General features: G+C 35.9%; 1 protein-coding gene across 7 annotated transcripts in view; it reads right to left on the bottom strand.

The window, feature by feature from the left end:
- The window catches only part of TP63 (tumor protein p63), a 266,584-nt gene that overhangs the window by 105,316 nt on the left and 138,239 nt on the right, over positions 1-23,029 (bottom strand). For 3 of the 7 annotated variants that reach the window (XM_004038197.5, XM_055381177.2, XM_004038202.5), the window contains exon 1: positions 1,504-1,690. The exons of the other annotated variants lie outside the window; for them this stretch is intronic. In XM_004038197.5, the coding sequence (XP_004038245.1) occupies positions 1,504-1,545 (42 nt within the window). In that variant the 5' untranslated portion in view covers positions 1,546-1,690. Of the gene's footprint in view, positions 1-1,503; positions 1,691-23,029 lie in introns of those variants that run through there. 7 annotated transcript variants of the gene reach the window in all.

The following is a 23,029-nucleotide window of genomic DNA, read 5'->3' as shown; positions in this document are numbered from 1 at the left end:
AATCATTTCTTGCCACCTTACATCAACCTTGTGCTTCACTTAGAGATATCAATGAACAGACTTGCTTCTCCCATTTGACTTACAAGATCCTAGGCGGCTTATAAATACTGTGTGTGAAATAGTTCATGAATAAAAACAAACAAACTCAGGTAGGACATGATGGACAGATCATTTTCTGAATGATTAAAACTGGACAAAATTGGATCCAATAGAATCAAGAAGATCTTAAAAGCTAATCCTATTTAAAAACAAATTGGTAACATTTTAAGCTAACTTTCAATATAACTGCAAAACAAGAAACTCAAGTTTCTCTACTGAGGACAAGCAAGCCTGCTTGAATGTTTTAAAGAAAAATAGGCACTTCCTTTTCCTTCTTTAGATAACTCGATATTTCCCCTGTTGTATTTACACAGTTCAGGAGTCTAGACAATAGCGTGGTCAATACGATAGCACAGGCCCTGCTTTGCAGCCCTCTGCTCCACTCTTCCTCTTGCGGTCTGCACCGGAATACTATGCATTTTGTTGTGATTTTTAAGGAGCTCAATTTGAGTACTCTAGTCCACTTTTCCAAGCACTCACCTGCAAGCATTTTTATCTGAAATACCGAACTCTCTCTCTCCACAACACTCCCCACCACAACCCAATCTGATTAGTGTCAACACAGCTGCCCCATTCTGAGGAATGTAAACTAATATTGTTGTTAGACCTCCCTCAAACTTAGGAAACTTCCCAAAGCCTTACAGTCTCTTCAGGATTTTTTTTTTATCCCTTTGCACAGGTTTAAATACCTAAGACAAACTTGCTGAGAAGAGATCAGAAATGCAAATAATCAGTTCCTTAAATAAAATCCTGTATGCTATAATACACATTTACATGTATGCATGTATAAATATTTAACAATGCATCCCTCCAAAATAACTTTGTCATCACACGTGAAAGTACAAGTCACCCTCCAGACGACAGAAACGTTATCACAGCCCCTTCTGGATTTAGGTGGGTCTCTGGATTGACAGACTTAAAAACGAAGATGGCTTTAAAAAATCTCACCTGATTATTTTGAAAAAAGCTTCATTTGCTTTTAGGATGAAGTCTGGAAATAGAACTATGCTAAGAAGTTAAGACACAGGCAACTAATTTTTCTTACTGGTACATGAATACCCATCAGAGGATTCATTGCAATGTATCTAGCAGAGTGTGATCTGCTCTCTGAGTCTGTTTTTCTAAAAAGTGATTTTATAAACTCCTGAATATTATTTTTTCAAATACATAATGTCACCCAGATTTTCTTTTTCATCTTCTCCTACTGTTTCATCTCCTACTTAATAAAAAAAAAAAAATCTTACAGCCACCACAGAAAACATTAACCAAGAAAAGGAGATTCCTATATACAATTTGCAAAACATTACATTGGGTGACCGAGAACCGCAAATACGTAAGTTTTTTTAAAAAAAATAAAAATTAAAAAGCATCTCTAAATGGAGTGCTAAAATCTAAAATCCTTACCTCACTAAATTGAGTCTGGGCATTGTTTTCCAGGTACAACATGTTAGCTGTAAGATTGATCAATGCTGCTGTCCTTTCTTCTGGCTCCAGGATTTTGCCAACCCCCCCACCCCCTCTGAGACCCTTACAATATGAATCTACTAAGAAGATAACAGAACTCAAGTCCCTCTCTCTCTTTCTCTCTCTGTACATAATTTAAGGTTTCCTAATATATACCCAACTATAGGCATGAGGAGGCGGGACTCTTCTCTTTACCTGTCCAATCCATCAACTTCCACCTGGACTCCTCCACTCCAATGGAGTGAGGCCTCTCCCATCTCATTAAGTAGTTAGAATTCCTTATCACCAATCTTTAAAAGAAAAAGAAAGAAAGAAAAAAAAAAACAAACCCAGGAGACAGACAGGTAAAACTTTCCCTGTCTCTTTCATAAGAAAGTGCACTCTCTTTTAAAAACAAAACAAATCTCCCCAAACAAACCGCACCACCACCTCGATTTACAGAAGGCATTTCAGAAAGTTATTTTACTCTTTGTAACTGAAAAGTAAACTTCAGGAAAACTTTTAGAAGGCTTCTTTTTTTAAATCTAGATTTGGGGTTTCAAGAATGATTACACAAAGTTAGAAATTAGGAGAGAGTACTCAAATCCACTGTTACATTTAACCAACATAAAAAATTAAAACCCACTGCCTGATAGCTAAAGAGTTTTTAACTTATTTTCCCCAGAGAAATGCCAGTGGTTTCATAACAAGCAATTACAAAATAAGCTACCTGATTTTTTAGAGCATGTTTCAATAACAAGTTAAACCACCGGTCCCGTTAACTTACAAAAACAAACAAACATCCATATTATGTACGGGAAATAGGAATCCTGATAAATGTGTCCTTTCTTTCTTCTTCTTTTTTTTTTTTTAACAAAATGCTTATCTATTTGAATATTTCTTTTCTCTATTTTATTGTACCCAGTTTATACTAATATTTTTGCTTGTGAATAGGTAATAAAAATGATTACTGCACGTGATGCATCTATGTAAATGATTAGTGGAATAAGTATTAAAGCATAAGATATCAATTGGCTTTTGTTTTAAAAATACATTTACATAAATACGTACCAACCTTCATGTAGAATCTGGCCTTGGTACGAAGATTTAGTGGAGATGAAATGCACCCTGATGGTTATCATCTGATTCATTAAAATACTCTCTTTACTGCTGAGTATTTGTAATTCAGTTAGATTTATTTCTTGACATCATCCTACGCCCCCACCCTCCACTCAGGGACCCAATTTCCTCTATTTTGCTTGAAAGATTGTAAGTGGCCAAGATAAGTATAAGTGAAAATTGGGATTTCTTCTAAAATTTAGAAGACAAAGTTTAGAAGAGAATTGGAAGCCAGAAGAGATTAGAACACACATTTCAGAAACAAAGTTTGCAAATACGTTCACGACTTCGGATTTGCCTCCCCTTTACTTCTACTTTTGCATCCATAAAATTTATGCACTTAAAGGATGACGTGGTCATTGGCTGATATATAAGACCCATAGGTTACTGGTAATAATGCTTCCTTCTTTTATACACAAAAACCAAAAAACTCCCATAATATAATTTGATCTTGAGTATGCAAGAATATGACAGTACTCTGTAACACTACAAATTTATATCAGACAAAACATTCATTTCTTCACACATATATTGGGAAAAATGATCTCTCCTTCTACCTATAATTAATCAAATGAGCACTGCCTAGAAGGCAAAAAAAAAAAACCTACTTACAAAATACAGTATAATTTTTTGTACAATGTGTCTAAATTCTACACCTACTGACAGCTTAAGAGTCAACAGTAGAAAGCAGATGATTACTTCCTTAAAGGTATGCATAATTCCTGTGGCCCAAAAACTTGGATGATCCTGAAAATCATCCAGGGTGCTTTTTAAAAACAGACTTCTGGACGTGGCCCCAGACCTCCTGAATCAGACTCTGCAGGGTTACAGCCCCAACAACTGGATTTTATACAGCCTGCTAGGCGGTTCTGGATGAGTCACGCTTGGGAATCAATGATCTAGAGGAAATGCTGTTAGCACAACTGCCTACCGAAGTCATTATTAAATTGTTTTTTACACTAATGGGATCATGTAGCCATTTGAACACCCAAATCTAAGGCTCAGGGTCCCAAGTATTGATATCCACTAAAAATGTAAACAAACTTCACCTTTCACGAAGTCAAAAGATTCCCAGCACGATTTGAAAGATGAAAAAGTCAGATTCCTTCCATGTGCCACCTCAGCTATCAGCATGAATCCAAATACGGTCTCTGTCTAACGTATCTACAAAGATTCTGGACAAAATCTCAGACAATATATCCACCACGGCTACTTGAGAACTTTGAGTATTTTGGAAGAAAAGAGCACTGGACTGGGAGTTAGGAGACAGGAGCTCCGTGCCCTTGGGGCAAGTTACTTAACCACTCTGGATTCAGATTCCTCATTTGTGAAATGAGGGCAGAGCTAAATTATTTCTAAAGACAATTACAAAGATAAGAGCCCGTTTTTGTCCAGAATCAGAGAAGTGATTTAGAGGATATTCCTTTTATTTTACGTGGATATTTATTTGTCCCCCAGTTTGCTCATCTTCATATTGTACAAGTGAAGTAGTCAAGTTGCACAGCTACTTAAGATACTTAAATGACATAAAGGAAAAGGAACAACATATTGGTGGAAAATCCATATTTTTTGCTTTAAGGTATCCTCACAATGGAAAATTAGCTAATAGTTCATGTAGATTTGAACTCAGCACAAACATTTCCATAAAAGAGCTAATTAAAGTATACCTGATAATGTTTGGTTTCAGAATTAGTGAGTAGCTGATGTAAATATCATGCATTGATTTAAGCAGGTTACAAAGAGGTAACAATTCTCTGCACTCACTCAACAACAATGCTTATACGTGGATCTCAAATATACTAAATGTTTAGTAACATGCATTAATTTTCCTAACCACCTAGTGGTGTAAGTTAGTATTATTATCTACATTTTTCAGATAAAGAAAGAAATGCAAGGATTTTAAGTCAATGTCCCAAGTCCTCAGTAGTTAGAACAACTCTATTTAGAGCTCTTGCCTTTTCTCAGTCATTTCCTCAGACTTCGTAAAGCTCCATGATCTCTGAATTAGGGGTCACCCCTGCCCCCTGGGTAAAAATGCCGGTGCTGTAAAGCCATAGCTTTGGGAATAGAAGTCCAAGATGTCAGATCGAAGCATATGCTTTCCAGAAATAACAAAATGCTAACATTTTGTTGACTATCCTTTTTTAACATCCAACTTTTTATTATAAGTGCTATATTTTCCTGTGTTTGTGTTTGTATATGTATTTGTGCATGCATGTGTGTGTGTGTGTGTGTCTGTGTGTGTCTGTGTGTGTGTTTAGGTATGTCTGGTCTTTCAGATTTGCATACAGTATTATGGTTTGCTTTTTGGTGTAGGAAAATTCTAATTTTTCCATAGTCAACTTATCCTTTTTTGTTTTATGACTTACTGTGTTTCAGACACAGCGTGAAAGGCCTTTCCCAGCCCAATGTAAAATTTTGCAACCATATTACAATATTAGGATTTTTTAATGTTTTCACATGCAAGTCTTTTAACTTTCCAGAATGTATGTCGGTATGAAAAACAAAGGAAAATCCACTCTCATCAATCGAAAACTGATCTTTATTATTTATTGAATAATATATATTTTTCTCAGATTTGAAATGCCATTTTCATAAAATACTGATGTCAATGGCTCCATTTGACATCCCTATGTGAAAAAGTTAAATAGTTATACTGGATTTTTTTGGTTTGTTGTATTTTTATTTTTTATTTTTTTCCTGAATATTTATGATCCATGGTTGTTTGATTCCATGAATACAGAACTAGCAGGTACAGGGGCTGACAATCAATCCTTCTATGTTTTAATAACAAATCTACCTGAATGCTGAATGAGGGCAAAAAAGGAACATACAGCAATGTCTCCACTTTCTTTCCTCCCTGCTAGAGCTCCCTCACTATATAACTTCATCTTTCCTAAAGTGCAACTCTGATCGTGTCACTCCTCAGGGTGTCCCAGTGCCAACAGGACCAGATAAATTACTTAGAATGGCATTCAAGGCCCTTTAAAATCTGGCCCCAAACTACCATTTCAGCTTCACTTTCCTTATAATCCACTTTGCTTAGCAAATGTGGACCCCAGCTGGCTATTTTTGTCCTTCTGTTCAATCCGGTCCCTCAGTTTAGAATGCCTTCATTTGCTTTCCCGATATATTCATATACTTTTAGATTCTTTAAACCCTACCGATGTAAGAATTTCTCTAAACCCTAGTTGAAGTTAAACCTTCTCTTATTTTATATGAATATAAATAAAAACAGTAATAAAATTCTATCTTTCAATGCAAAAAGTTGTATACTTAACTCTCTCCTCAACAAGATTGTGAAATTTTTGAAGTCAGAATACATTTATGTTCATCATGTCACATTTAGTACTCCAAAAGCTCGGTGAGTATTAGCTCAATTAAACAGTTCTATAATTCTATAAGAAAGAACTAGAATTAGAAGAGTATTTACCCAAAGCATTTATTACGAGACAGACACAGAGAGATGCCTTTTTACAGAGAGATTTTACAGAGAGATGCCTCTTCATCTTGTAAAAATCAAAGTATAGTATCTAATTAAAATAGAAGAGAGAAAAAATATTGCTTTCAATTCAAGCTCCGTATCTCAAGCCCTTGATAATTATTTGTGAAAAGGGACAGTTGTCAGCATGAAAAACCTGTAATAGTCAAAAAAGGTTGGGGTTTTTAGAACATGTGTGAAAGCTAAGAAATGTTGGGGCTTTCCAGGCTGCTGCAGAACAAAACCAATGAGATCTTTTTGGTATCAGCTACCATTAATTTGAAGGATGATCAACAGAACACACTGAGTAACTTTTAAAGTTCTAATATTGCATGAATTAAGTGTTTACCTTCCTCTCCTGCCTCAGATAGGTGATAAGAATTAGCATTTGAGGAAGCTACTGAAGGCCACTGAATTAGTTCAACAAATCAATTTTTAGTCTGAGGCTAAGTTCCAAAGCAAGATATTAGATCTCACCCATTTTAGGGTGACCAGCTAAGTTCTGAAAAATGGGTAAGTCTCATAGGCATAGAAAGGGAGACGAGTTCTGTCGTAAATCTTACAGTTGTATTCTAGATTTAATTTTTTATTTGTATACATGTTCAAGTAAAAGATAAAATGGTAGACAGAATTTAGATTCTGCACTTTTTATGGTTAAGGTACTCAAAGCACTTTACATATAACAAACTCATTTAATACTCACAAAATTATGCCTTAGATACTATGTTCATTGTTATTGTACAGATGAAGACACTGAAATGCAGATAGATATTAAACATTGGAATTGAGATCCGAATCTGTGTATTTTCAGACTGGAATCTACAAACACTGCTTCATTGTTAAACTACATCTTAATATTTACTTTTCCCCCTACTCCTGTATTTATCCTTCTTCAATGTCATGTATGTCCTACAGTTCATTTACCATATAGCCCATGCTATGATTATAATAACAGTATTTTACCACTTACCTGGATTTAGATAGTGCCTTACTTACAGTTCAAGTAAATAGATATACAAATGTACAGAGATAAGATAATCTCTCCTCATATTGTTTTGTATTATGGATTTAAAAATTTTAGATTACAAAAATAGTGTGAAATGTAGAAGAAAATAGTAAAATACAAATAAAAAATGAAAGTCAACTATAAGCGCAACTCTCAGAATTACATTAAAAGTTTCTATGGTCTTCCTCCCGTGTTTATGTATGTAAACAAGATTGAGATCATATGCAATATAATTTTTTTTTTTTAGTTATCATAATATTTTGAGTATTTTCCCCTGTTAAGTACTCCTACAACTAAAAGTACTGGGTCAAATGTTATGGACCTAAGTCACTTCATGGGTATAATATCAAGTTATTTTCCAAAAAGACTGCACCAAATTACATTTGAATGAGGCTAACTACTACAGCACTGAGAGGATTATCTTTTCCAACTTTATAAATGAAAAAAATATTTCATTTTGATATTAATTCCCTTTACTGCTAGTGATATTACATGTGTTTCAATATGTTCATTAGCCCTCTGCCTTTCTCCTTTAAATGATCTATTAATATATTTTGCCTTATTCCCAATCCCTGCGCTGCTGAGGGAGTAGTGTCGTCATTAATAAAGGTTTAAACCTTTAACATATTCATCAAATATTTCCAAATTGCTTTCCTTTTTAGTATTATATACATTAAAATAAAAACTCTAATTATTTTATTATATAAAACTCACTTCTTTAGGATTTTTAAAAATACATGTATTTGTTTAGATTACAAATATGTTGTTGAAAATATAGAAAATACACAACGTATGGAATAAATTGCAGTCATTTATCCTAGAAACTACACATAGACACCATTAGCATTTTGGTTTATTCTCTTCCAGAGATACATATTACACACAAGTATGTGTTTTACCAGGTGTACACATACTAAATACCAAAGATATATTTTGTTAAGTATGTACATATGTATCCGTGTATACAGATGCATATACCTACTTTTTGAAATTAATCTGCTAAAATGAGTACATTCTCAGTTCACTGAATGCATTATGTTAAATTTTAAAATTAAAAAAATTAAATTGCTACATAGTTATTAATTTAGCTCTTTCCAATTAGTTGAGAATTCAATTTGCTTCGATTTTTCTTTACCACTATAATCATAAAGCAAAAATTATTACACTATTTATTAAAATACACTATCATAAGCAAATTATTCAATTAAAAGACAAAAATATTTTAAAGCCTGATAGATACATTAATTTCCAAACAGTATACCCGTTTATGTTTTGGCCAACAATGCATTACAGATCTCACCTTACTACAACACTAGTACAAGCACTAGCAGCTACTATTATTTAAAATATTTTTTAAAATTTCTTAGAGTAAAAACTCATCAACAAAATTAAGTTCCTCCTATTGCTATTATACATTATTCATTAAAATAAACATACTCATCTGTACTCCCATTGACTGATCTACTTTGGAAAGAGAAGGTCTTAAATCAAACTAAATTGTGTTTGAATAGTGATGTGTTTAGTTTCTTTGAACTTTCATGTCTAAAAGGTAAAATATCACCTTACATTATTATATTTAACTTCCCTAATCAGCCCTATGGCACTATTTAGTTTATGATAGATCCCAAATAAATTTCAGTATCTTTTATTGTTGTATTTATCAATATGTGTATTTCTGAAGATGGCTACTAAATATCTCCTATAAATTCTTATTTTTTAAAGCACTGGATTGTCTTATGTTTGAATAGCCGGATTAAAACTATATATTCCAGTCCCTGGCCCCCCTACTTACTGCCATATCCTCCATACAGCTGCCACCATGGCAAATGGTCATAGACGCAGTCAACTGCCAGCAAGGAATAGTGGAAAGAACTCTGGAATCAACATCAGGAAACCTGGGCTTTGGGTTTCACCTCTTTGATTTTGAGATAGTCTCTTTTGCTGAATGGATAAATGAATAAATATTCACTCAAGTTCACTGCATAACACTTCGCTTTTCCTTCTGATTCCACACTGGGATGTATTATAATACAAGCCCAGATTTTCATAATTCATTCTACCTTGAAACCATAAAAACGAAACCCCTCTTGCATTTCAGGATCATGCATGAAAGGGCACTGTTCTAAGAGTCATGAATTTTGGGTTAAGTTCTGCATCTGCCAGTAAATTCATTACATTACTTGAAGCAAGACACTTCCCCTGCCCATGCCTCAGGTTTTCAACCTGTTAATTGGATTTAGTGTCATTATATATTCGGCATCCTATATAATTGTGATCCTACTCTCCTTGGAGATGGCATTTGTCTATTTAACCTAGATTTGATTTACTATTGATGAAGACAGACAACTTCCCTCTCAACTTTACATCAGATGTCTGCTCCTTGTGGTATTTCCACCCTAAAGGGCCAGTGAGGCAGCTAATTTTATAGACTAGTTGATTTCTACCAAGATTTCAGCCCTGGCAATTTTAGGCTTCACTTTTAGTTCCTCAATTTCTCTCTCCTCAGCAGGAATAATAGGTTGGGCAGGAGATGCCTCATTCTTTCTGGAGGCTGTATTTTGAGGCAACTCAGCTTTCTTACGTAAATCTTCTCCACCCTTTCCAGGAAAAAAAAAAAAAAAATCCCTAGGCAAAATAGAAAGGAGGTGTGTTTACTTTGGAATCCTAGATGAACTCCAGGTGGGGCGGGGATTGCATTTTGCTCTTAGAGAGTTCTAGCGTCCGTCTCTGGTTTTAATTGCTGCCGGTCTGCACCTTTAGTTATAGCATATGTGTCCGCTAGTAGCCACAGTTCAGTTTTAGAAAATAGGAGAAGTCACAGGTTTGTGACATCAGGAACCCGTGGATAATCCCACCTGTGAATCTCCCATCCAGTATGCACACCACCTTTGCATCATGAACCACGAGGGTGGATAAGTCACTCCAAGAACCCCGTTTTCACTAATCCTCTCTGCTACACTGTTCAGGATTACATTACCCTTAAATCGTAAGCATACAGAAATGGTATATGTAAATGTGGTATCTGTAGCTATCTATATTTTTTAAAGTTCCACTTTTCTCATGCTGTGACTTGCTACAAGGCCTTGACATAGCTATCTAGTCTGTCTGTTTCTCAGCCTCTTGCAAGTATGACAAAGAGTTGGCCAAATCCTGTGGGATTTCTAAAGTCCTTTCTGGGCCTGACGTTCTCGGATTTTCTCTACGCTTATAAAGGACACCCGTCCCTCACTATGCAACTGCTTTGATAATGTCTGTTTTGGCAGAAAATAGCCCTCACCACAAACACAAAATGAGAAAAATTGCATTTTAAGAAGAAGAGAATCAACATGATCAGGAAAACAGACAGACTGAAACCTTAGCTGGACCCAGGATAACTGACATCACTGTCACCGCCAGCAGAGAGGTGGAAGTAATTTAGGTATGACAAACCATAGTGTTTCTTAAAACTGGGGAAGCAGCATGGACTGGCAGCTCTCCCAGGCACAAATGTCACCAGGCTGGTGTCATCTTCCTTCTGTGACACTAAGCCATGGGAGAAAAAGCACCTGTCTCTGAAAACAATTTCCACTCACTCTAAGTGTGGGGTGTAGGAGATCTTGGTCCAAAACAATAATAAAGACATAAAAACAAGTGCCTTCCTTGTGTCATTTTTGTCCCAGTGACCCCGAGTACAGGAGAGAGTTAAGTGTACATAGAATTAGGAAATAGGGGCCTATAAGTAATCTATGGAGGAAATTGTTTTCCAAAGTGAAAAACCAAATCCAACTTCAAGAGTGCAAGAAAATATTTTGATAAGAACCTAATGATCAGTTCTAGCTTTAAAGTATTCTACATTTCTGTCTAGGATGATCTAACTTGAGTACTTCTTTTGGAAAAGTCTTATTAGTGGGCAAAGAAGGGTACAGTGATTTGGGGCTGGGTAATAAGAGCTTAAGGATATGTATCCTGCATTGCAGCTTACAAAGCATACATCTCTTATATTTCACAATGTGGCAGCTCTGTAGACCCTAGTTCCTCTGTTATCTCCAACAGGCAAACTCAAACACATTCTTTAACACCCACATAACTGCTACTTCCATTTTACTCCACACTGGTTGAGTGTCTTCTATGTACTTAGCTTGTGCTTGCTAGGATTTGTCTTCTTGCTTTTTTTGTAATTTCTTGTCTTTTCTAGGCAGTCAGTTGCTCTCTCCGTTAACATTTTACTCAATTCTTGGGATACCTATATTACGGTTGATCTGATCTTATTGCCTTTTAGTCATGTTTTCATGAATCCCACACTGAAATAGAAGCTTGAGAGCAAGGGCGATGCCCAATTTAGTTCTACATTTCCTGCAGCTTGGAAAGTATGCAGAGTAAGCATTCACATTCTGCTTGGGAGATGTCTGTTCTGGTTTGATCCATATAATAAGTCTGTGAAGTTGGCAGCGTCTTATTGTCCTCGAATCTCAGATAAGGAAATGAGGCTCTAGAGGGGTTAAATGTCATACTCAAGTTCATACAATAAACTATACTTAAGGCTGGAGCTTGGAACTCAGGTTTGCTGGCTCCAAACTTCATGCTCCCCTGTGCTACACAGGTTACTCTGTCACAGAAGAGATTACTGTCTTGCACGCATGCCTGAACATTGTGCAGGAATTCCATAGCAGAGCAAATCACCTTTTTTATTTGCATGCTCTGCAAGGGAAATTGAGAGGTCCTGTGGACACAAATGGCTCCCATGGATTCTCTTTGCAGCTTTTTTCCCTACATGTTGGTCTTCCGAGCTTCCTACTGTTAACAGACACAATGAACTGACTTAACTCCACCTTCCCAAGCCTGATTCACAAGTCGATTAAAAAGTGGTGCAACCAAGTAGGTGTGCCTCTGTGACCTGGGTGGTTAAGCCAGATCTTCTGGCCTATGGAGGCTGCTGGTTTGATTTTGTAAGAAAACATTATCTGCATTGATCATGAACTAGACGGTTTTGTAATAATGTCACAAAGGGATTAAAAAATACTCGAGGAGTGATGCATTTTAAAAATATAGGTAATTTCCAGCAAAGATTGAAAGCTACTTTAGTGTTAATATATATGTTGCTTAAAAGTAAAGGGAAACTATAGACTGTAGCCTCCTGATAATGATGAAATCATTTCTTCAAACGGATTCAGTATGAGTGTTGTATTTAAATCACAAAAAGAAATGCATAGCAAAGTCAGGCTTCATTATAAGACATATAAAGACACACACACACACGAGCTATGGGAAAGCTGGCTTCAGCGAAATAAAAAATAAAGCTAAGGAATTATTTGTAACTCGGTTGCTAAGTGAATGAAACGGTAATATTATACCGATCTTAATCATTTGCTTACATTCTCTTCTTTAAGTATTTCTTTGATTCACGAGGTTTTGTGATAGTTTCTCTATGGGGTAAGGGATTTAAGCTACAAAGTTAAAGGGCCGAGTTGATAACAACGTAAGTGGTGTGACCAGATCTATAAGATTGTGGACAAAAAAGGGAACTGATACTTCAGTCTAAGCATCTCTTTAAAAGATATATTCAGCTTCTTTTCTCCTAACTCATTCCTCAAAATATCCACATTCTTACAATTCCTATTTAGCAACAATAATAAGTTCTTGGTCATGATCAATAGCTAGAAGACTACTTAAGCAAATTAAAACTCATGCACAATCCTCACCCATCAGACAAGTTCTACTTTCGATTCCATTATGACTCTAGAATGGAAAAGGTCAAAAATGTTTACTGGTTCACATAATAGGAAAGATTGTCACATGTGAGTTTTTCATCCTCTTACAGGGAATCAAGACAAAAAAAAATGAAGGCTAAAGTAAATAATAGCTGATTAAAAAATTAGTTGATTTGATTTTATTGATACATCAAACTATAGAGCCATTTAGTGTATGTTAATACGAGAAGTGTGTTAGAGACCATCAGTTAGAGGCCATTTTATTTCTCCCACATACACCTGCAGACAAACACATTTCCTTTCAAACACTAACTGAATGCTTTATTGTACATTATCCTGCAATAAGACCTAAGGAAGAATGAGACTCGGCCAGGCGCAGTGGCTCATGCCTGTAATCCCAGCACTTTGGGAGGCCAAGGCAGGCAGATCACTTGAGGCCAGGAGTTCGAGACCAGCCATGGCTGGAGTTCACCAGCGTGGTGAAACCCTGCCTCTACTGGAAATACAGAAATTAGCCAGATGTGATGGCGCATGCCTGTAATCCCAGCTACTCAGGAGGCTGACGCACCAGAATCACTTGAACCCGGAAGGCGGAGGTTGCAGTGAGCTGAGATCCAGCCACTGTACTCCAGCCTGGGTGACAGAGTAAGACTCTGACTCAAAAAAAAAAAAAAAAAAAAAAGAAGAAGAAGAAGAAGACTCAGCATCTGTCCAAAGACTTCCTCATCTAGTATAGGAGACATACACTTAAAAGAAAAAAAAAATATGTTTACAAAGTCGGGTGAAATACATGTGAAATAGTAACTAAAGTGAAGACTAAGTAAGTGTAAAGTTACAGACATAGTTCTATGGGAACAGAGAGAAAGGAGTGAATAATTCTTCATGAAGAGATAAGGAGTTGAATCCTTAAGGTAAAAAGGAAATAGAAGAGGAAGAGGCAATCGACATTTAGGAATCTAATTAAGAAACAGCATAGGACAAAAGACAGAGACATGAAATTATGCATTCAGAACAACAGGGTGAGGCCAGGCATGGTGGCTCACACCTGTAATCCCAGCATTTTGGGAGACAGAGGCGGGTGGATTACCTGAGGTCAGGAGTTTGGGACCAGCCTGACCAACATGGTGAAATCCCATCTCTACTAAAAATACAAAAATTAGCTGAGCATGGTGGCGGGTGCCTGTAATCCCAGCTACTCAGGAGGCTGAGGCAGGAAAATTGCTTGAACCCGGGAGGCGGAGATTGGAGTGAGCCGAGATCGTGCCATTGCTCTCCAGTCTAGATGACAGAGCAAGACTCTGTCTCAAAATAAAATAAAAATAAACATAAAAAAATAACAGGGTGAGTTAGGTGAGCCTGGAATGACATGAGATGGAAGATAGAGTAGGAAAGACATGTTGGAATAAGACTGTGGTGGACTTGAATTATCTGTATCCTTCTCATACTTGAAGTAAATATGAGAAATATACTTCAGCTTTAAGCTTCCAGAAAGGTTTATGATTTAACTTCCCTGAAGAAAAGGTATAGGCTAGATCACCTCTTATTTCCTATGACTTGATATTTCAATTCCTTGGATTGCAAATGGAAGCCTTTCATGTGAATTGAAAGGACATTTAAAAGACCCTAGAATTTTGGGAACTGTCTTCTGCTATTGCTATCACCAAAGATCAACATCAACCTCTCTTCTCTCTCTTATCCTGCGTACAGAAGTGTGCCAAGTCCACCCAACTGTCACAACAGCATTTACCCTCTGACCCTCAGCAAACAATTGCACAGGATGCCTTTTTAAATTGCTGGATGCTACACTCTTGTTTCTTTCAAGACTGACCTGCAGGGCTAATTAGAGAGTTCAACTCTCTGCCCATCTGAGACTAACATTTACATTTAGGTCTGTAAGGCAAAACCAGTGCTCCTAACAGATCCCTAGCTTTGGAGGACTCTAACCCAGCAGGGGCTGGCTTTTGGTTTCAGGATAAATTTAGGAATTCAAACATAAAGATCCATTTCTTCATTGCTACTCTTCTGTAGGATTGTGAGCCTTTAATAGAAAGCAATCAGTTAAGCATCCACTCCTAAATCCTTTTTTCATTATTTCCTAGGGCTATACATGTATTCACCCATAAAGATAGTGCCCCTTTCTCTTCTTAGGCCCCAGCAAGACAGGAAGAGAATGGAGGAAGCGCTCTGTCTCCGTCTCTGGAGGGAAACATGGTGTTCCAAAGATAAGGGATGAAAACGAATGTCGGGCTTATTGTAATGATAATATGAGCAGTAATTGCAAGCAATGATAAAAATAAAACTAAAGAATATTACATCAAGAGACTTTAGAAATCATATAACCACACATTTTTATTTTAGAGAAAGACAATATGAAATCCAAAGATTGAAAATAAGTGTCCCAATGTTTTGCAACTATTTTTTATATTTTGTTAAATTACAGAGACAGGGTCTTGCTATGTTGCCTAGGCTAATCTGAACCTCCTGGGCTAAGCAGTCCTTCTGTCTCAGCCTCCCAAATTTGCAACTATTTTTGTAGGTGTCAAGTGGCTCTCCTTCTCTCCTCATTCTTAGTATTGCATCCAATATTTGAAATAATTACATTACTCATTACATTTAACTATGAGAACTAAGTATATTTTTGTTTGTGGCCCAAGGCTTATATTTCAAGGGTACCAAAACTTTATCTCAATCATCCCATTCAGCTGCCTCAATTTCTGCTTTAAATTCAGTTAAGTGTTGGTGACTATTATAGGTTTCCAATAAACATACTAAGGTAATAGTAAAAGGTAACCTCTGTTTCTCTCTGTGAAAAGTTTTCACTTCTATGTTTGGGCCTTAAAAAAGATACTTAAAAATGTGTGAATTAAAGAGAGATAGAAGGTTAGATATCAGTAAAAAGAAATGAGGGCAAGATGCTTACAATATTCAGGCCGGGCGCGGTGGCTTACGCCTGTAATCCCAGCACTTTGGGAGGCCGAGGCGGGCGGATCACGAGGTCAGGAGATCGAGACCATCCTGGCTAACACGGTGAAACCCCGTCTCTACTAAAAATACAAAAAATTAGCCGGGCGTGGTAGTGGGCGCCTGTAGTCCCAGCTACTCGGGAGGCTGAGGCAGGAGAATGGCGTGAACCCGGGAGGTGGAGCTAGCAGTGAGCCGAGATCGCGCCACTGCACTCCAGCCTGGGCGACAAAGCAAGACTCCGTCTCAAAAAAAAAAAAAAGATGCTTACAATATTCAGAGAAGTATAATAGTTGCCCAAGTATATTAGAAGGTACTTTACAAAAAACTTGATCCAAAGAGCACCCGCAATCAAATAGAAAGACAAAACTAAGTGAAAACAAGGAGAGAGAAAACATGGCATATTACGATCTAGGTAGCTGTATGGAAGGTGGTTTTCATCTTATACTGAAAGGGTAGAACCTAGAACCCAGCAAGAAGGCAGAATCCTCTAGGTTTGGGGTGAGGAAAAGAAAATAAGACTGACTTGAGGCAGAATGAGTTTGAAGTTGTAAACAAGTTAACACAGTGGACTCAGTAAAAGCAAATGACTTCTTTATATGTAGTTTACAAGTCAACTTCTTTTTTCTTTCTTCTTTTTTTTTTTTTTTTTTTTTTGAGACAGAGTTTTACTCTTGTTGCCCAGGCTGGAGTGCAGTGGCACGATCTTGGCTCACCACAACCTCCGCCTCCCAGGTTCCAGCGATTCTCCTGCCTCAGCCTCCCAAGGAGCTGGGACTACAGGTGCCTGCCACCACGCCTGGCTAATTTTTTGTATTTGTAGTAGAGATGAGGTTTCACTATGTTGGCCAGGCTGCTGGTCTCAAACTCCTGACCTCGTGATCCGCCCGCCTCTGCCTCCCAAAGTGCTGGGATTACAGGCGTGAGCCACCATGCCCGGCTGTCAATTTCCTTTCTATGGGAAAAGATTTGTACCTCAATGGCCAACTGCGTACCTAAGTCTTGAGAATATATTCAATAACAGTACTAACGTTTTGTACAGTACTTCATAGTAACAGATGATTTGCTGTATCTGATGCCCTATTTGAAAGCACTTCATACTTGGCCAGGCGTCAAAAGGTCTGGGTTCTGATACTTTCTAGGTTGGTAGCCGTGGGGAAAATTGGAAACTCTAGTTTTACAATTATTAAATAGGGATAACAACACCTACATCATCTCATTTACAGGTAACTGTAAGGGTTGTCAAATAAGATGAAATGTTTATAAATTATAAAGTGGGAAAAATATGAGATTGTAGTCAATACTATATTGAGATGACCAAAACAGCGATGCATATATCTTTATGTTCTACTTACTGCAAGGCCCCCTTCAAACACAGGTACACATACAATTCCTGTCGCATTTTATCTTTATCTCAACCTGAGACTTCTCAGCTCACAAAAGTATTTGGTCACAAGGAAAGATGGTTGCTAAGGCGCTACACATAGTTCTTCCAAGTATAAAATTTGTGTTCTAAAGGAAATGCAGTTCGTTGGAAGAAAGCAATTTTTTCTTTAGACAAACTATAAATATGAAGCTAAGAATTTGGTTTTTTTGTTTTTGTTTTTGTTTCATATTCAGCGATATTTTCTGATCTTCAAAAGACAGAATACGGCCGGGCGTGGTGGCTCATGCCTGTAATCCCAGCACTTTGGGAGGCCGAGGCGGGCGGATCACGAGGTCAGGAGATTGAGACCATCCTGGCTAACACGGTGAAACCCCATCTCTACTAAAAATACAAAAAATTAGCTGGGCGTGGTGGCGGGCGCCTGTAGTCCCAGCTACTTGGGAGGCTGACGCAGGAGAATGGCATGAACCCAGGAGGCGGAGCTTGCAGTGAGCCAAGATCGTGCCACTGCACTCCAGCCTGGGCGACAGAGTGAGACTCTGTCTCAAAAAAAAAAGAAAAAAAAAAAGACACAAGACACAATACATGGATATGTGTTCTCTTACCTCCTAAGGGAACTATAAGCCAGTCACTTGCATATTATAATGATGGAATGAAAGGCCAGACAGCATGGGTGGTTAGATCTGATGACCTTCATGATCTCAAAGTTTTCTATGATTTAGCAAATACCCTCACATGACATAAACTAGAAAAAAAAAAGCCATTGATGGAGAGGATGATTAAACAATATTTGTAAGGTCACTGGGTATTTATATTTGGTGATTTAATGACTAGAAAATTATTCTAGTCTCTGTTAAAGAGCAAAGTTACCTAAAAAAATAATGTGGCAGCCACTATTGTTCTTTAACTCTCCTGGGAATCAGCTTCTGAATTTTGAGTCATGGTCTGCTAAAAGGAAACAATTTTGGCTTGGCAACTTACTCTCTTTGTGTGAATTAACAAGATGTGTACAAAATTAATGGAAGCATACTCAGAGAGATCTCTAACAGGGTCCATCCACCTTATTAAACACGACTTTACTTCACAATGGTTTCTTGGAGCCACAATGGCCTGAAGCTGTCTGAAAGATTTACTGTCTAAGGACTTTGACCGAAAATAAGATTTACAAGGGAAATTTTTGAGGAGTAAAATAAATGCAAGAATGAGAATTACTCAGAGGAATGAGTCTGACACAATCGGAAGGGATTAAAAATACAGTAAATGCCTTACTTGGTACAGTAGAAGTTTCTTTTTTCAGATCCAAACATTGTAGGAGAAAGTGCATACAAAACATTGCATCAAGATCAAGATAACTTTTAGAGCGATTGCTTCACATCCTGGTGACTTAGCTTCACAGAGAAAGGGCAAAAACAAATCTTTACCGCTGATCTTTCTTTGGAAACATTTTCGCTGATTTATTGATTATGGAGGAGGACCACAGAATAAAAGGAAAGACCCCGTTGTCTCCTTACACTAAGGGGCCTTGATGTTTAAGCATACAGCTGCCTTCAGATGCTCAGATAAAAGACACTAAGTGCAAAGTAGTAGTATTATCTACTTATTACCCCACTTATCTGCTTATTTCTTCCTTGAAGTCTGTCTGCAATATCAATCACTTCTCTGGCAGCTTGTCTCACTACAAAGGGGGGATTTGATCCCCTGCTTAGCCCTCTAGAAGCAGCAGACTCGTGCAAGACTAATTCATTACACCACCAACGCTGTTAGACAAGATTATCAAGGGGTTGGGCTTGGCATGCTCTTACAGCACATTTCTTGAAAATGAGACAGAAATTCAATCTACTTTTCCATTAAACATGATGTAGTCTAGGCACTAAACAGCCACCAAACTCATCAGAGGAAAATCCTTGATACTTTCTCCAAGTAGATATGAGCTGCTGTTAGGCAAAATGACAGTGTGAGAGCAACTACGGAACATACTAAAAAAGTTTGCTAGTCTCAAGTTGGTATGTATTGATTGGTGAAATACAGAGCTAGTTTCAAGAGATTTTATACAGCATCTAGCTTTTTAAAGGAAGCATCATAGTATAGTGGAAACAATTAGGAGACCTGGATTCTAGACTGGCTCCATCACCAATTAGCAATGCGATCTAAGGCTTATCACTTCACTTCTAGGAGCTTCAGTGTCCTTATTGGTAAAAAGCATTAGCTAGCTAGTAGGTGATCTCTAAAGCCAGTTTGAGCAGTGACATTCTAAGTGAGTGAATAGAGCATTAGGTTATGAAGAAAAACAAACTAGCTCTCCATGAAATGTAAAATAGTTGTTATGCTTGGGAAGATATACATAAAACTTTGGGAAAGGGACAAGAAGCAAATTAGCAGAATGTCTATAGGAACTCCTAGATTCATCATAATGGTTTGTTTATTTAACTGTCTTCATTAGCTGCTCTTAGTACATCAAAGGAGTGTTTCCAAACCCTTACAATTAGTCATGTAAACAAAAGCAAAATTTATCACTCTGCCATGCTCAACAGTTTCTGAAATGCTATCGAATCCCATTGAGAATGATATCTACACTAAAGCCATTAGATTCTCATACAAATATTAAACAGGGTCCTATGCATAGGAAACTTTCAACATATTTTAAGAATAAATGAATCAATCAACAAATTTGCTGAATGTTGATGTGAACTGACCTGCTGATCGACATTAGCAGACACTGCTCAGACATTTACTGCTTTAGCCAAATGAGAGCCAAGATCTCACTCTCAGATAACTGAGCAATCAACCAAACAAGACTTTATTCAATCATGAGTTGCACTTATACTGCCACGTGTGCCCAAATATTCAACTCAGGAGGGCTAAAAAAGAGTCTGTCACATTATTAACAGGAAGGCAATCATGAAAATTAAAGAAAATGAGAGTATCTTCAAGGCCAATCAGCTGATCAGTGCTTTCATCCTCCACACATATCTATATTATATATTTAATATATTTATATATTATATAAATTAATTATATATTAAATATTATATATTTAATATAATACATTTATATTATATATTTATATATAATTATATATTTAATATACTTATATATTTAATATCTATATATTAAATATATTTTATATATTTAATATAGTCTATATTGAATATATTATATATTTATATATTATATATTATATAAATATATAATATATTATATATAAATATATAATATATTATATATAAATATATAATATATATAATATATAATATATAAATATATATTTATATATATTTGTCTTAGATTTATCATAAATGTCACCTGCAGGTATAATATATATATATATATATATATAAGTATATATATACTTATATATTTAATATCTATATATTAAATATATTTTATATATTTAATATAGTCTATATTGAATATATTATATATTTATATATTATATATTATATATTTATATATAATATATTATATAAATATATAATATATTATATATAAATATATAATATATTATATATAAATATATAATATATATAATATATAATATATTATATATAAATATATAATATATATAATATATAATATATAAATATATAATATATTATATATAAATATATAATATATTATATATAAATATATAATATATATAATATATAATATATAAATATATATTTATATATATTTGTCTTAGATTTATCATAAATGTCACCTGCAGGTAGAATAACATGAAACAGTAATAAAGAAAACGTTATCTTTGAGATCTCATTCAACTTGGAGCTCCTGAACAATAGCCACATTTTTACTTGTTTAATGTTAGTATAAAATATTATGGGCACCTTTTAATTAGTCATACATACTAACCTGTTCACTAATGAAGTTAAGTGGCTTTTCATAACTGTTAATTAAGCCAAAAATCCAGAGATAATGCACTTAGAATGGTAGTAGGTATACATTGCCTGTTGTTGTGAGGAGCAAGGGTAATAAAAGATGTGAAATGACTTTTTAAACTGTACAGCATTACTCAAACATAAGATATTTGTTTGTTTTTGATGAATAAGTATCATTCTTCAAATCTTTACTGCAATTAGCTTTAGTTCATCCAAACAAAAACCTCTGACATATTACATGATTTATACAGTGGAAGTGACTGATACATTTCAAAAGAAAATTTGCAGTATCAAACATTTTGTCTTGCCTAACTATCTGTAGAGATGACTTGGATTAGCCTCCTCAAATTTGCATAAACTCAGAGAAAAATGTTCTTTAAAATGAAAAAGAAGGGACAGCCTTCTAGGCATAATAATATTCAATAATTCCCCAAAGGCGTAAACTGTTGCTGCTTAACTTCGCTGCAAATTTCTTAATAGATGTCAAAATATTTTTTTTTTTTTGAGACAGAGTCTTGCTCTGTTGGCCAGGCTGGAGTGCAGTGGAACGATCTCGGCTCTCTGCAACCTCTGTCTCCCGGGCTCCAGCAATCCTCCTGCCTCAGCCCCCCGAGCAGCTGGGATTATGGGCATGTGCCACCATGCCAGGCTAATTTTTGTATTTTTAGTAGAGACAGGGTTTCACCATGTTGGCCAGGCTGATTTCAAACTCCTGATCTCAGGTAATCCACCCGCCTCGGCCTCCCAAAGTGCTGGGATTACAGGCATGAGTCACCATACCCGGCCCAAAATAATTTTAATTTAATATTTACACATTGCAGATGAATAGAAAGCAACAGATAAAAAATTCTAACAAGGATAGTGCCCCAATGATAAGGATTGTGTCTGGTTTTCAAAACTTAGATCAAGGCAATATGCAGCATTTAGAAGATTCAGATTGTACCACTTTTCTAAAGGCACTAACAATTTAGTTCAAGAGATGAGGCTACTACTGCCTCAAACCATCATTCAACAAACATTTGCTAAAAATGAACAGGCGTCAGGCTTTATAATATGTTTAACACACAAAAACGTATAATTTCTGATTTCATGAAGTTGTAACCCCGGTAAACAATCTGTTGTAAGTTATGAACCAGTCTGTGACTTATTATTGGAATATAATCAATGGTAACAAACGTTCATCTTTTTAAAAAATTTATTCAGCCAAATTTAGAGTGTAACATAAGTAGTCAAATAGGATAAGATAATTTTAATTCAGAAAACAAATTAGCATTAAAATAGGGACACTTTTATGCTCTGAATAATCTTTCATTGAAGGTCAGTGACAAGGAGGAAGTCCAGCAACATAATGGCCTACAATGGCTACTTGGAAACATTTTTAAATGTCTAAATGGGCGCAGTCATTTTCAAAGTTTTATTTCTTTTGATACATCCTATATGGTATATAAACCATTTATTGGGTATATTTATTATAATCATATTTGTACTCACAGACCATATTAATTTTATTAATTGGATTAATTCTAATTATTTTAAAGGAATACCAATTAAGTGGAAGAATACCAAGAAAAGATCAAACATAGTTCTTACATCCAGTGGACACACAATTTCTAATCCAAACTCATGGTAGAGCTGGCTTGTCAGACTGAAATAACCACAAATGTATACACATAAAGAGGAACATCTATAATAGTGTTTTACTGTCCAATATTCTCAAAGGAACTGACTAGAATAACATTTAATGAGATAAAATTGTGCTTTCATTTTTACCCAGAAAAAACTTCTACTCTATTATTCAACTTGATCCTTACATGGAATCAGGGTATCGGGAGATGATAGAATTTATAGTGCCTTTAATGCAGTATTAAACATTGAAAAAATACATATATGCATAAACAGAGTCAGAGAATGACAACAGTGACCATTTGTTAAACACTTTTTAAGGCAAGACACGATTCTGAGCACTTC

The sequence above is a fragment of the Gorilla gorilla genome, chromosome 2 (genome assembly GCF_029281585.2).
Source record: "Gorilla gorilla gorilla isolate KB3781 chromosome 2, NHGRI_mGorGor1-v2.1_pri, whole genome shotgun sequence".
NCBI lineage: Eukaryota > Metazoa > Chordata > Mammalia > Primates > Hominidae > Gorilla > Gorilla gorilla.
Note: the sequence above shows the minus strand (reverse complement) of the source record. Positions and strands in the feature narration are given on the sequence as shown.